Source organism: Lutra lutra, chromosome 13 (genome assembly GCF_902655055.1).
Source record: "Lutra lutra chromosome 13, mLutLut1.2, whole genome shotgun sequence".
Lineage (NCBI taxonomy): Eukaryota > Metazoa > Chordata > Mammalia > Carnivora > Mustelidae > Lutra > Lutra lutra.
Window position 1 is genome coordinate 87,162,798 of NC_062290.1, and position 12,498 is coordinate 87,175,295.

General features: G+C 62.3%; 2 protein-coding genes across 3 annotated transcripts in view; both read left to right on the forward strand.

Moving 5' to 3' along the window:
• The window catches only part of LMX1B (LIM homeobox transcription factor 1 beta), an 80,337-nt gene extending 70,724 nt beyond the window's left edge, over window positions 1-9,613 (forward strand). Inside the window, exons 3-8 of one of the 2 annotated variants that reach the window (XM_047701036.1) lie at window positions 3,296-3,528; window positions 5,355-5,536; window positions 5,739-5,816; window positions 5,952-6,018; window positions 8,212-8,376; window positions 8,647-9,613. In XM_047701036.1, coding sequence (XP_047556992.1) covers window positions 3,296-3,528; window positions 5,355-5,536; window positions 5,739-5,816; window positions 5,952-6,018; window positions 8,212-8,376; window positions 8,647-8,804 — 883 coding nt within the window. In that variant the 3' untranslated portion in view covers window positions 8,805-9,613. The remainder of the gene's footprint in view (window positions 1-3,295; window positions 3,529-5,354; window positions 5,537-5,738; window positions 5,817-5,951; window positions 6,019-8,211; window positions 8,377-8,646) is intronic. The other variant, XM_047701037.1, reaches the window with a different exon arrangement.
• An 8-nt stretch (window positions 9,614-9,621) lies between these two features.
• LOC125083981 (uncharacterized) lies at window positions 9,622-11,948 on the forward strand. Its single transcript, XM_047701035.1, has 2 exons — window positions 9,622-11,548; window positions 11,707-11,948. Exons 1-2 carry the CDS (start codon window positions 10,318-10,320, stop codon window positions 11,931-11,933), a joined length of 1,458 nt encoding a protein of 485 aa, XP_047556991.1. The 5' UTR covers window positions 9,622-10,317; the 3' UTR covers window positions 11,934-11,948.
• Window positions 11,949-12,498: the final 550 nt, after the last annotated feature.

A 12,498-nucleotide genomic window follows, 5' to 3' on the forward strand; every position in this document is an offset into this window, starting at 1 on the left:
CAGGGCCTTTTGCCCTCAGGTTCCAGGGCCCCCGCGGGGCAGTAAGGCTCGGAGTTCCTCAGCCTGAGCAACTTTGTCTCTGGTCAGTATGTGCGGCTTCTGTGCACCTTTCCTGGAGAGGCTCATTCCAGGCCTCAAAAGGCCTGCCCAGCTCCCTGACCTCTCCATCTGTGCTCACTGCTTGACACTGACAACTCGCTGCACCTTCACATGAAGAAGCAGGCAGTGTTGTTGAGCCCATTATACAGATCAGTAAGCCGAGGCTCAGAAAGAGGAAATCACTTGTCCAGTCACCGGCCAGGAAGTGGTGGAACCAGGCACTGAATGCGAGTCGTCCAGTCCCAGTGCCACTCGCCTGACTGCTTGCTTCTCAGCAGCCGGTTCCACCGGCCCTTCACGATGGGAGGGGTTGAGGGAGGGAGGGGGTTCAGGGAGAGGAGAGGACCCCGCTGGCACCCCAGCCCCTCCCGCACGTGCGTTAGTCGTGCTCACCCTGGCTCCGTAGACAAAGGCAGCCCCATAATTGGGAGTGAGTATTTCATGCATCCCCCCCGATGTTTTATTGGGTGGAGAGATGCTTGGAGACCAAGCGGATGGCACATTCCGTTTATAAAGTGTGCGCAGTTTGTTTTATATCCCGAGTTTTTGCAATCTAGATAACAGATGACGCCCCGAGTGGCTGGCGCTGCCTCGGTAATGGCGGCAGGAGCCTTTGGAGAAGTATTAATAATAGATCGTGTTGATGAGTTTGGAGAAAGTAGCAATCGACCCCCTGCTGTCAAGGCATTAGCGCGGCTGTTCTGAAAGCAGCCTGCATGGCGGCGGTGCCTGCAAATGTGGGTCACCCTCCTGCTGCCCCCCTCCCCTACCTAAGAGGGCCTCCTCTCCAGGAGCCACAGCCCCCAGGCCGACCCCAGCCTGGGCCCCTGGCCCCACCAGGCCGGCCCAGAGATGCAGCCAGTGCCTGTCTGCTCATGGGCAGCTGAGGCCGGGCTGCAGACCTTAGCGTGGCGCCTAGATCAGGAGGTGTAAGTGTGGGAAGGAGACAGAGGGGTGATGGGTGGGGCCGGGCAGAATCAGCCTCCATGTCAGAGCATCAAGTTCTGGCAGCCTGGTTCCTTCCCTAGCCCCTTGGAAGAGCCGGCCAGCCAGCCAGATTCCTATGGGCCTCTGCCAAAGGTGACCATGGACATGGACAGTTGGGTAGGTTGTGCCTTGAACAAAGTTATGCAGCCCAAGGGCCAAATCGGAGCTGAAATCCAGCCCATGTTCCCCTCGCAAAGCCACGCACTATGTGGGTTAGCAGAGTCCTGTATGCCTGAACCTCAGCCCACCCCAAGCCTTCACTCACCCGCTTTGCAAACACTCACTGAGGCCTTTTTGAGGATGGGGTAGAGCCAGGCCCCACCTTGTGGAACCCCTGCAGAATGGGAAGCTGACAGAGGCATGTGCTGTCCCTGATGTGATTCTTACATACCAAGTTACAAGCTCAGTATCATCGAATCCCCACAACAGCCCTTCGAGGGAGGTCTTGTTGACATCCCCACTTCACAGTAGAAGGAAGGCCCAGGGAAGCTCGGGTGAGCATACAGGAGGCCACTTCCCCCTGACAGGGGCATCAAAGAAGGCTCCCCAGAGGAGGTGGCATTGGAGTGGGGCACTGCAGGATGAGTAGGAGCCTGTTCAGTCTAATAGCGGCGGATGGCAAGGGTTGCTGGGGATGCCCCCACCCGTTTGAGCGCCCCGGCCCATGCCAGGGCAGCAGGCAGAGCGCAGATCGGTCCCATCCGCCGCGCCCCGCTAGCTCGTCGTGGGCGGCGCTGACGGCAGCCCCGGGAAGGGAGGCAGGCCGAGTGCCTCGCATTTATGGCCATTTCTGTTCCGGAACCGATTAGTAGAGAATTGCTGCTGTAATCTGCGCCTGTGACGGCGGGCCATAAAGAGGGATGGGATGCGCGCAGCGCTCCCAAGGTGGCGCCCGCAGACGTGGCCCAGGGACGTGGGGAATGAAAAATGGTTTTAATTCCCTCCCAGCAGCAATAATTTGATTCTTCATAAATTTTTCCATCAAAGTGTTGTTGAGGCTGAGTTCCCACAGAGCAGGCCACGTGACTGGGAGGGGGGAGCCGGGAGGAGCGGTCAGTGGGTGAGGGCAGAGGAGCGGCCACGCAGCGCAGACCCTCCTGCAAACGCAGGCAGGAGGCGGGGGGCACCCCCGCCCGGCTTTGTCTCCAGAGATGGGAGATGGATCCCGTTTGTCATGGAGGGGCTGGGGCAGGCCCAGGCCTCATCCCTTATGCGGGCCTCATCCCTTATGACCATGTGACCCTGAGCCCGCGACTCCGTCTCTCCGCACCCCAGTTTTCTTATCTCTGAGATGGGGCTAAGGTGCATTCCTGCCTCATCAGATCACTGTGGATTGCATGCATTTCTGTGTGCAGAACGCTTAGAGCAGTGTCTGCCACACTGTCTGGGCTCAGTAGACATCTGCATGTGGTAAAGATGCTCAAGCCGAAATGAGGGATAGGCAGGGGTTAGCCCAGCTGAGAAGAACCAAGAAAGAACATGCTGACAGGCCAGTGGGAAGGTGCCCCGGAGAAGCCGCAGGCTGTCCCATTGGGGCAGCAGAAAGAGGCAGGGTGTGAAGGGCCTCGAGGCCCCAGGGAGTCATGGAAGAGTCGGGAGCAGGGAAGCAGCATGAGCAGATGTGGGTTTTAGCTTCCTCTGGCTCTCATCCTGGAGGGTGAATTGAAGGGTTGGAGGAGCCCAGAGCCCAGGAAGGGGACTGAGGCAGGCACTCAGGCAGGAGAGGAGCAGCCCAGCCAGGGTGGTGGGCCGGACAGGGCTCAGGATCGCCTGGATGTGGGAGAGAGAGGGGAGAGCAGAGAGGAGGCAGAGCAGGTCCTGGAGTGAGGGGAGAGGGGACCAGGAGGCCGCCTGCCCTTCTCAGGCCCAGAACCCGCCTGGCTCTTGAGGAAGGTTGAGGCTGACCATGTGCTCTGCCCTCTAGTGGCCGCGGTGTCTCGGAGCAAGCAGGGCCCTGAGCTGATACGCCCAGGAGAGGGCACCTCAGGGCAAGATGCCCAGTGCCCACCCTTAGGCCACCAAGGCCCTGGGGAGCCAGAAGAGTGGGGCCACGGGGCCCTCCCACTGTCTGGCTCTGTGTCCGGGTGGGGCCTCTCCTATCTGGGGTGGGGGGAGTCAGGGTGGCAGGAGGGAGAGGCCCCTGGTGGACAGCAGTCTCGGGGAGGGGCCCCCAGAGCCAAACCAACGAGCCCGCCCTGTGCACCTGCAGGCTCTTCGCAGCCAAGTGCAGCGGCTGCATGGAGAAGATCGCCCCCACGGAGTTTGTGATGCGGGCGCTGGAATGCGTGTACCACCTGGGCTGCTTCTGCTGCTGCGTGTGTGAGCGGCAGCTGCGCAAGGGCGACGAGTTTGTGCTCAAGGAGGGCCAGCTGCTGTGCAAGGGGGACTACGAGAAGGAGAAGGACCTGCTCAGCTCCGTGAGTCCCGACGAGTCCGACTCTGGTGAGCCGTGGCTGGAGCTGGTGGGGGGCAGCTGGGGGCCCAGAGGCAGGGCACTGCCGAAGAAGCCCAATCCTGACCCCAGGACCCGAGCTACGTACAGACAGTGCGCCCCCATCAGACACCAGTGGACACTCGTGTGCATTCCCCCAGGCCCACAAAGCATGTGCGGACACTACCACTGGGGCACACGTGCTCATGCACCAGCATACGTGCATGGGACCACACATGTCCACACACAAGCGCATTCGATGCCCAGGGGCACATAAGCACGGACACAGGAATATCTGTAGATGTGCGCCGAGATGCCCAAGCACGTGCGAACCCGCACCCAGGAACACGCACTGCGTGTCCACTTAACCACACCCACGTGCACACACAACCCCACTCACACGTCCCACGTGCACGGAGCAGTGATGCATAAGGCTGCACACAAATTTGTCCACACGCTTACCCGGACTGTGGTTTAGACACAAGCACACGCACACACCCTGCTCTCTGACCCCCCTTCCTTGTCCGCCCTTTGCCTTGCTGTGGCCCCCACCATGTCACGGCACCGCGGGTGTCCCTGCCTGCCCAGGTCTGCAGGCTGCTGCTGGCTATGAAGCAGGGCTCTGACACAGCCTTCAGCGCAGGGGACAGCAGCCTGAGCTCTTCAGTTTCCTGGCTGGGTGGGGGGCCGGGGGCGTTCTTTGGTGGAGGCAAAGACCCCCTTTCCCAGGATGAAGGTACCTCTTTATTCTGTTCCAGCCCCCAGAAAGGCTGTGCCAGCTTAGAGCCCCCCTGCCAGAAGGGCGGGTACAACCGGGAGTGAGTCTTGGAAGGGAAGCTCCAGGGAGAAGGCTGGGGTCCTGTCATTCCCAGGTAGTGGGGAAGGACTAGAGCAGAGGGCTTGGCGAGGAGATGGCCTGGTCTTCAGAGCCCTTGGGGGTCACTTAGAGCCCTCAGTCACAGGGCCTTCCGGAAGAGCTTTGTCCTGTCAGTGTCCTTGGAGGAAGTGAGCTCCCCATCCATCTGCCCCTCTGTCCACCCATGAGCAGGGCACCGTGGTGGCTTCCTGGGCTCTTAGAGCAGAGCAGACACTAGCCAGGTGCCGTTGGCCCATTCCTATCGGGCCTGGGGTGGGGGTCTTGGAGGGAGGCGACCCAGCCCCGGGGCTCATGGTCTGAGGAAGGTGGGCCTGGGAATAGGAGACCAGCTTAGACTTGGGGACAGTGGGAGGCGCATGGTGTCCGCCTGGGGCTGGCATCTCTGAGACCCACAATTCTGGGACATAGAAGTGGCCGTGTGTGCACGGTGGGCATGGGTGTGTCTCTGGGTGAACACACATGCTTCTGTGTGCGTGCGTGTGTGTGTGTGTTCAGGTGTGTGCTTGCCTGTATGTCCCCACCTGTGAGCACGGGGGCCTGTGTGTGTGTGTGTGCGTGAGCTGTGTGTGCCCCGTGCTCTGTGGGCCCACGTGCCAGTGTGCGTGCACACACGTCAGTGGTTGAGTGTGTAACTGTGTGTGTGGTGTGCGTGCTGTCATCATGAATACTCGGGTGTGACAATGTCTGGGGTATGGCTTTGCCTGACAGTTCTTAGTCTCTGGAAGCTTCCAAGAAAGAAGGCTCCCCGGAGTCTCCTCGCTGGATTGTGGGACCCACTGGCCCTGGGCTGGGACAGCGGGAACCAGTTTTTCAGAGGCTGACAAGCTGCCCTGGGGTCTCCGGAGTGCAGGGAGCTGGTGTTGGCAGGAGGTGAGGGGATCCCGCCAGGCGACAGATGGCCTCCGGGTACCAATCTGAGACCCTCGTACAAGACTGATGGGCTGGGTGTGTCCCCCACAGTGAAGAGCGAGGACGAGGACGGGGACATGAAGCCGGCCAAGGGGCAGGGCAGCCAGAGTAAAGGCAGTGGGGACGACGGGAAAGACCCCCGGAGGCCCAAGCGACCCCGGACCATCCTCACCACGCAGCAGCGAAGAGCCTTCAAGGCCTCCTTCGAGGTGTCCTCCAAGCCCTGCCGAAAGGTGAGGGGCCGCTGGGGTGGGGCGGGGCTGACACCCCACACCCGCCACCTCCCCAGACAGTGCCCCCTACCGCTCTTGCCAGGGATGGGGACGTCCCTCCACCTCCCCCGCCCATCCCTCAGTTCCCCCAAACCACCACCTCCCTGGCCTGCTGCCCGGGCCCCTGCCCCCAGGCCTGATCCGTGTCCCTCCCCCCGGGCAGGTCCGAGAGACGCTGGCGGCAGAGACAGGCCTCAGCGTGCGTGTGGTCCAGGTGTGGTTTCAGAACCAAAGAGCCAAGGTGAGAGGCCACCTGTTGCCCCCGCTGGGCAGGGCTGGAGTGGGGGTGCAGGCAGAAGACACGGTCCTGCTGGGAGGGGCCGGGACTGAACGGGGACGGGGAGGTGGGGACTGACACGACCCGTGTCTCCTGCAGATGAAGAAGTTGGCGCGGCGGCACCAGCAGCAGCAGGAGCAGCAGAACTCGCAGCGGCTGGGCCAAGGTGAGCCGGGACCAGGGCGACAGGGCCCAGGCTCAGCCTCTGGTAACAGCACTCTTCCCCTACCCCCTGGACCCCGGACCCCGGACCCCTTCCACCAAGGCCATGAGGGCTGTGGGAGCTGGCGCCCCAGAACCTGCTGGGATCAAGAGAGCCGGTGGGGACCACGGGGGCCCCCAGGAGAGATGGCAGTGTGGGCTGCGCCGAGGGGTGGCAGAATTTTCGCCCCTGGGATGCCTGGCTGGCTCAGTCAGTGGAAGGTGTGACTCTCGATCTCAGCATCCTGAGTTCAAGCCCGTGTCTGGCCTAGAGCTTACTTAAAAACGAACAAAAACCCAAAATACCTGCAACCATCTCCCACCCTCAGGGTGTGCTAGGCACAGTTGTCACCATTGGCCATGCTCAGCCTCTCAGAATCCCCACCGATCCCGGAGGGGAAGGGCACTGTCACAGCCCATCTCACAGCCAAGGAGGCGGAGACTCAGACCAGAGGACTTACTGGGATCACTCAGCGAGTGAGGGGCAAAGCTGGCCTCGGCCCCACATGTGGCATCCCAAAGCTATGGTTTTCACGTGACCATACACCCCACTGCCCACGACAGAATTCAGCAGAAATCTCGAGAGAGACTGCGGGGTGTTGAGTTCAGTGTGGGCTCCTGCTGGGTGGTAAGGAGCCAGCTGGAGGGGCAGCGGCCAGACCCCTGAACACTGGGCTTTGCCAAAATGTTACTACTTCTTGGGTCGGGGGGGTGGCCTCCCCAGCCCCATGGGGACATTGAGCCTTGTAGGGACTGCCCAAGAGGAGTGGGGGCCCCAGGGCTGCCTGCTCCCAGGTGAGACGGGGGCTTTGGGGCAGATGCCAGGGCACTGATGGACAGCCTCTTCTATCAGGGCTCAGGACCAGGCCCGGGTCCCCAGCTGCTCTGGAGCCTTGGAACCCAGTTCTTTCTCTCTGCCCCTGCCTCCCCTCTCCCCCAAGACAGCCTGGCCTCCTTGGGGCTGTGGCCACTGTCTCTGGTCTCCCAGCCACCACCTCCTGTGTTCCCAGCTGCCTCTGGGATATTCCATGGTCATGCCCCAGAATGTTCCATGGTCCCGCTTGAGCTCATCAGGGCCCTTCCTGTACTGCACACAGCAGCCCCTGCTGCCACATTCGCACAGCACCCTCTGCCCCTCCTCACCCCACCTCAGCAAAGGCACCACCCTCCACCCAGTGCCCACACCAGGAACCTGGGAGTCGCCTCTGACCCTCCTGTCCTCCACGCACCACATCCGCTAGGTTGCCAAGCAGGGCCGTGGAGGCTGCTCCCGTGTCCCTCACGCCCCCTCCTGGGAGTTGTCATTTCCACGCTCACCGTAAGGGAGGGAGGGGCTAGGAACCCAGCCCCTCCCTCAATTTCCTCAGTGGTCCCTGCCTCCAGCCTCCAACCTGCCAGCCTTTCTCCACAGCCCCTCCCACAGCAGACTTCCTACAGCCTCAGGGGGAACCACACTGAGCTCTGTGGTTGGTTTGGGGGGGGCGCCCAGAGGACCATCTTCCGCCCCACTCCTGGCCTTCTCTCATCCTGGCACTATAGCCGCATGCACAGGGCCCCCTGCTCCCAACGGCTAGTTTCTCCCCTCCCCGCCTTTGCTGCCTGAGGCAGGGCTTGCCTGCCCCTGGCAGGGTTGAACCCCTGCTGATTCTTTAAGTGATGTGGAGTTAGGGGGTCCCTTCTTTCAGGAAGCCTTCCCTGAACTCCTTTGGCCTGGGCCCCACCTTGATGCTCCCAGACGCAGGGAGCTCACTGCACCCACATGTTGAGGAATCATGACGGCCTGCTTAGTGTCTGTGTCCCCGAAGCGTTGAGCTTCTGGAGGGCAAGGCCACTGGAGGAAGGGAGGAGGTGGGGAGGGGAGATCCCTGGCTTTTGATAAACCGATTCCTGTATTTATGTGTTTATTCCTGTGTGTCTGGGGAAAAGAGGTCAGGGGTCAGATACATGGGTTCAGTGGCCCTGGGTCACCACAGGCAACCTGGGGAAGTGCAGAAGAGGTCGGAGTCAGGGCGACTGCAGTGGGCCCCGTGGCCTTGGGGAGTCCTATGGGAGATCAGTGGGAAGGCCTGAGGTATATCTGGGAGGGCACCCCTGGGGCGGCGTGGGCTCTGGGATGAGGTGGACAGGGCGGGTTGGTGAAAGTGTGCTCTCTCCCCAGAGGTCCTGTCCAGTCGCATGGAGGGCATGATGGCCTCCTACACGCCATTGGCCCCACCCCAACAGCAGATCGTGGCCATGGAGCAGAGTCCCTACGGCAGCAGCGACCCCTTCCAGCAGGGCCTCACGCCGCCTCAAATGCCAGGTGACCACATGAACCCCTATGGTAAGCCGCCCCACCCCCTGCCCACCCCAGCACCGCCCCTGCCCACCACCCCCGGGCGGCAGGCCGCGCCGACACAGCCTGCCTGCCTGCCGCCTCCCATCGGAAGAGGGTGCCCGCGAGGCCCCACCTGCGGCCCTCCGCGCCTCTGGCCCCCCACCGCTGCCACAGGTCACCCCATCCCTCCTCACCTCTGGCCGCACAGGCTGCAGGGCCGAAAGGGCCCCCAGGAGCTCACTCCTGCCCGGCTCCTGACGCCCCCTCTGCCCCCAGGGAACGACTCCATCTTCCATGACATCGACAGCGATACCTCCTTAACCAGCCTCAGCGACTGCTTCCTCGGCTCCTCGGACGTGGGCTCCCTGCAGGCCCGCGTGGGGAACCCCATCGACCGGCTCTACTCCATGCAGAGTTCCTACTTCGCCTCCTGAGAGCCAGCCGGCCGCTTGGACGCTTGGGCCAGGGTCCTGGGAGCGGGGGTGGGGGGCCTGCGGCCGCCAGGGCCAGCCCCACCGCCCGCACAGACTCTACACACAGCCATACGGTGCCCTTCCCCGGGCCGGCCGGGCAGGCAGACGGGCGCAGCCTGGGCAGGGCCGCGTCATCCCAGGGACCCAGAGTCTCGGAAAGCCGCTCGCCTCTCAGCCCCACCTAGGCCTCCATCGCCTCCTTCTCCCTACCCATCTCTTTTTTGGGAAGCTTAAATTCTCTCTATTTTTTTAAATGTCCTCTCTGTGTCCAGCCAACCTCCAGGGACCGGGCCTAGGTCCAGGCAGCCGCCCCCCGCCCCCTGCCCCGCCACAGCCCCAGCATGCCCCAAGGCGACTATGTTCTGTGCAGTGCGTGTCACCTGCGAGGGCGTGTCCCTGTGAGCGGGGCTCGTGCCCAGCTCCCCCACCTCCAAGAGCCAGCCCGCCAGCCTGGGTTCACCCGTCCCAGTTCGAATCTGGAACAGAAGTGGGAAAGAGCCTGGCAGGTGTGCCCGGTCCACCACGGCTCTGCCCTGAAAGGGAGTCCCTGGGGAGGGTAGACCGAGCCTCACTTGCAGACGCACACAACCCAAAGGCCATGCGGATCCGCGCGCAGGTACACACACAAGCTGAAGAGACACAGAGGCGCTCTGGGGGCCAGCCCTGCCACGTCAGGAAGGGGAACGAGGCCAGACCGGGGCAGGGACCCCATCTTCTTACAGCAATAGGGGAGAAGGAAGGAGGGGACGGGAGGGAGGGGGGAGTTTGGGGCTTGAAACATGTGGACGCAGGTGTATCCTTAGCCTCAGCCTAAATGGGGGGCTGCCTGAGCAGGCAGGGCAGAGACAGGGCCCCCAGAAGCAGGTGGGAAAAATGGCAGAGCCTCTAGGCGGAAAGAGACCTCCCGAATCACCTACTTGGCCCATCATCTGTCCGAAGCTTGGCTCCCTCTGCCTCTGGAGTACCTCCCGCGGTGGGGAGTCCGCTGCTTCATCCCGCCCCAGGCCAGCCGCCCTTCTCTGCTGATTTGGCCTCTGCCTCTTTGAGCCCCAAGTCTTCACTTCTCAAAGCCAGGCTCTTCCAGTCTCTCCGGCTCTCTCTCCTAAAACTGTACCCTCAGCTGGGCTCCAGCTTTCAATCTAAAGGTGGAACAGATGTAACCCAATCTCCCCATGGTATCAGCCAGCTACCTCCCCCGCTTTAGGCGCCCTGCCTCTGTTAATGTGGCCCAAATGAGACCACATTACCTGGAAACTCACCCTGCCCTTCTGTAACTGGATCCCCGACCCTCACACACACGACTGAGGGGCCACAGGGCCCTTCGGTGTGTATGTGGGGGAACGGCACTTACTGTTTAGATCCCGCAAAGGACCTTGCCTTTTTTACTTGCCGCATTTCTTCTTCCTTAATTCAGTCTGGCCTGTGGAGTTTCTCTGCACCCCCAGCTCTGTGACACTGGCTTGCTGTCCCTGTCATGTCAGGAGTCAGCCCTGTGCTTCTCACCCGAGGCACACGAACTACCTGCGCCTCTCCCGTCCGGTGTGGGCCCGTGAACCAGTCCTCCTTGGAGGACGCGTCCCAGGGCACATCCAGCCCCGTTTTGTCAGATGCCCCGCGGGAAGCCAGACAAGCTGCCTCAGCTCCCAGCCCGGATCCACTCAGCAATGACCCTGCCAAAAGAGGGAGTGAGGTCAGGCTGAGGGGTCCTGTTCTCGGTGACACCTCTCTGGCCTCTGGTGGCCGCTGTGTCCTCCGCCAGGTGCTCAGAGCCCGGCCTGTAATTCTGACACCAAGCCCTAGGCTGACACCCTGGGATCTGCCTGGCCCAGCCTCTGAGCGAAGAGGACCGTGGGCGTCTCTCTCCGCCTTTGGGCCCCTCCGCCCAGCCCCCTCTGGGATTCTCCACGCTCGCCAGCCTGCTTCGTGCTTTGGCTCCTCTGTCCAGTGGGGAGCCCGAGGCTGCTCCAAAGTGTCCTGTGCTCTTCCCCAGGGCTGCCAGCCGGGCGAGGCAGCTCAGCCTGGCCCTGCCTCCTTGTACCACATGAACTCCCACAGGGATCTCGGCCGCTGTTCTTGGTTTTCTGCAACCTTAGCCCACCTGGGCGCTGTACCCTCTCTTGTCCTGGGCCACCAGTGGTCCCTTAGGCAGCCACACTGGTTTCTTGAGAGATGCTCCCCTTCCTCCTCTTGCGCTCACATGGTCCAAATTATGCTGGGGGTGCTTGGGGCAGGCCCGGGGCAGCACCCCCCCCAGCCCCCAGGGGCCCTGGTCCTTCTCTACCAGACTCTTACAGTCAGAAGGAAGCTCAGAAATGGGCATCTGGTCCACTCCCTTTATCCTAGCTTGGAAAGCCCGGCCTGGGAGAGGAGAGGGAGAAGGGGCACCATGCCACCCCCTCATCTTCTTGGTCTGGTGAATGGCCTCGAGGTCGGGGGGCATCATCTGTCTTTCCAGCCCATCTGGGGCCTCACAACCTCCCAAGTCCAGCCCAGGCTCTGCCCTCTCTGTGCACTGCTCCTGGCGGGGCGCTGGTTCATAGACGCCCACACTCACGTCCCACGGATGGTCAAAGCCGAAGAGACTTCAGAGTGTCCCGTGGGCCAGAGACGGCCCATCAGCCATGGTCAGGTGACTGCCGTGTGCTGCGGCTCCCTGTCCTCTGTTCCCTCAGGCTCCCCCAAACATCCGCTGTCCACCCTGCCCAGCCCCGGATGGGCCGTGGAGACACAGATGAACAAGATATAGGGCTCATCCTTGAGGGGCTTTCTTCTAGAAGGAGAGACATTCACACTCTGACCCAGCTCTGTCCAAATGTTAGTGGGGACCCATTTCTCAGATGAGGAACCCGAGGCTCAGAGAAAGGTGGTCGGCGGTCAGGGTCACCCCGCAGAAGCGTGCAGAGGCAAGCAGGCTCGCTGGAGTCTGGGGCAAGGTGGGATAAGCAGGCTCTGCCCGCCGCATGTGGGAGGAAGTGCAGCCTTCACCGGGGGCGCGGTGAGCAGCCAGGAGCACTCGTGGTGGCTGGGATGGGAAGCCCAAGGGAAGAGGGAGGTCAAGTTCTGGCCCAGAGGAAGAGGCAGAAAGTGTGAGGTGGGCAGGGGGAGGGACTCTGCCCCAAGTGACACAGCAGATAAGGCAGAGGAGGGACAAGAAGGTGGGGTCCTGCCCCCAGCCAGAGCCTCATCTGCCTGCTCCACGGAGCCTCTTGGGGGGCCGCACAGACAAAGGGACCCTATGGTCCCAAAGGTCCCACTGTAGGGCAGGCAGAGCCTGTAAGGGAAGAGGTCAGGGCAAGCCGGCTGGGCATGTGGGGAGGATTCCCAGGACGGGGAGGAGAGGAGTCCACTGTCTCTGGGCAAGCAGGGCGCAAGCGAGGTCAGGCCCCTGTCGCAGGGCTGGGGGGAGGCCTCTTCTCCTTTAGGGGGCTCAGCTGCCCCCCAGCATTGAGGCTGCCTCACCTACCCCTGTGGAGCCTGCATCCCTCTCTCCACTCCCGGGGAGGGCAAACCGGCTGACCCCTGCTTGGCCTGAGCTCTGGGCACCTCCTGAGGTCTGGGAGAACCTGCAGCTCTGGGGCTCACTCTGCCCTGCAGGGAAGAGGGTCCACACGCACACGCACAGACACACACTCACCCCGGACGCACACGGAGGCTC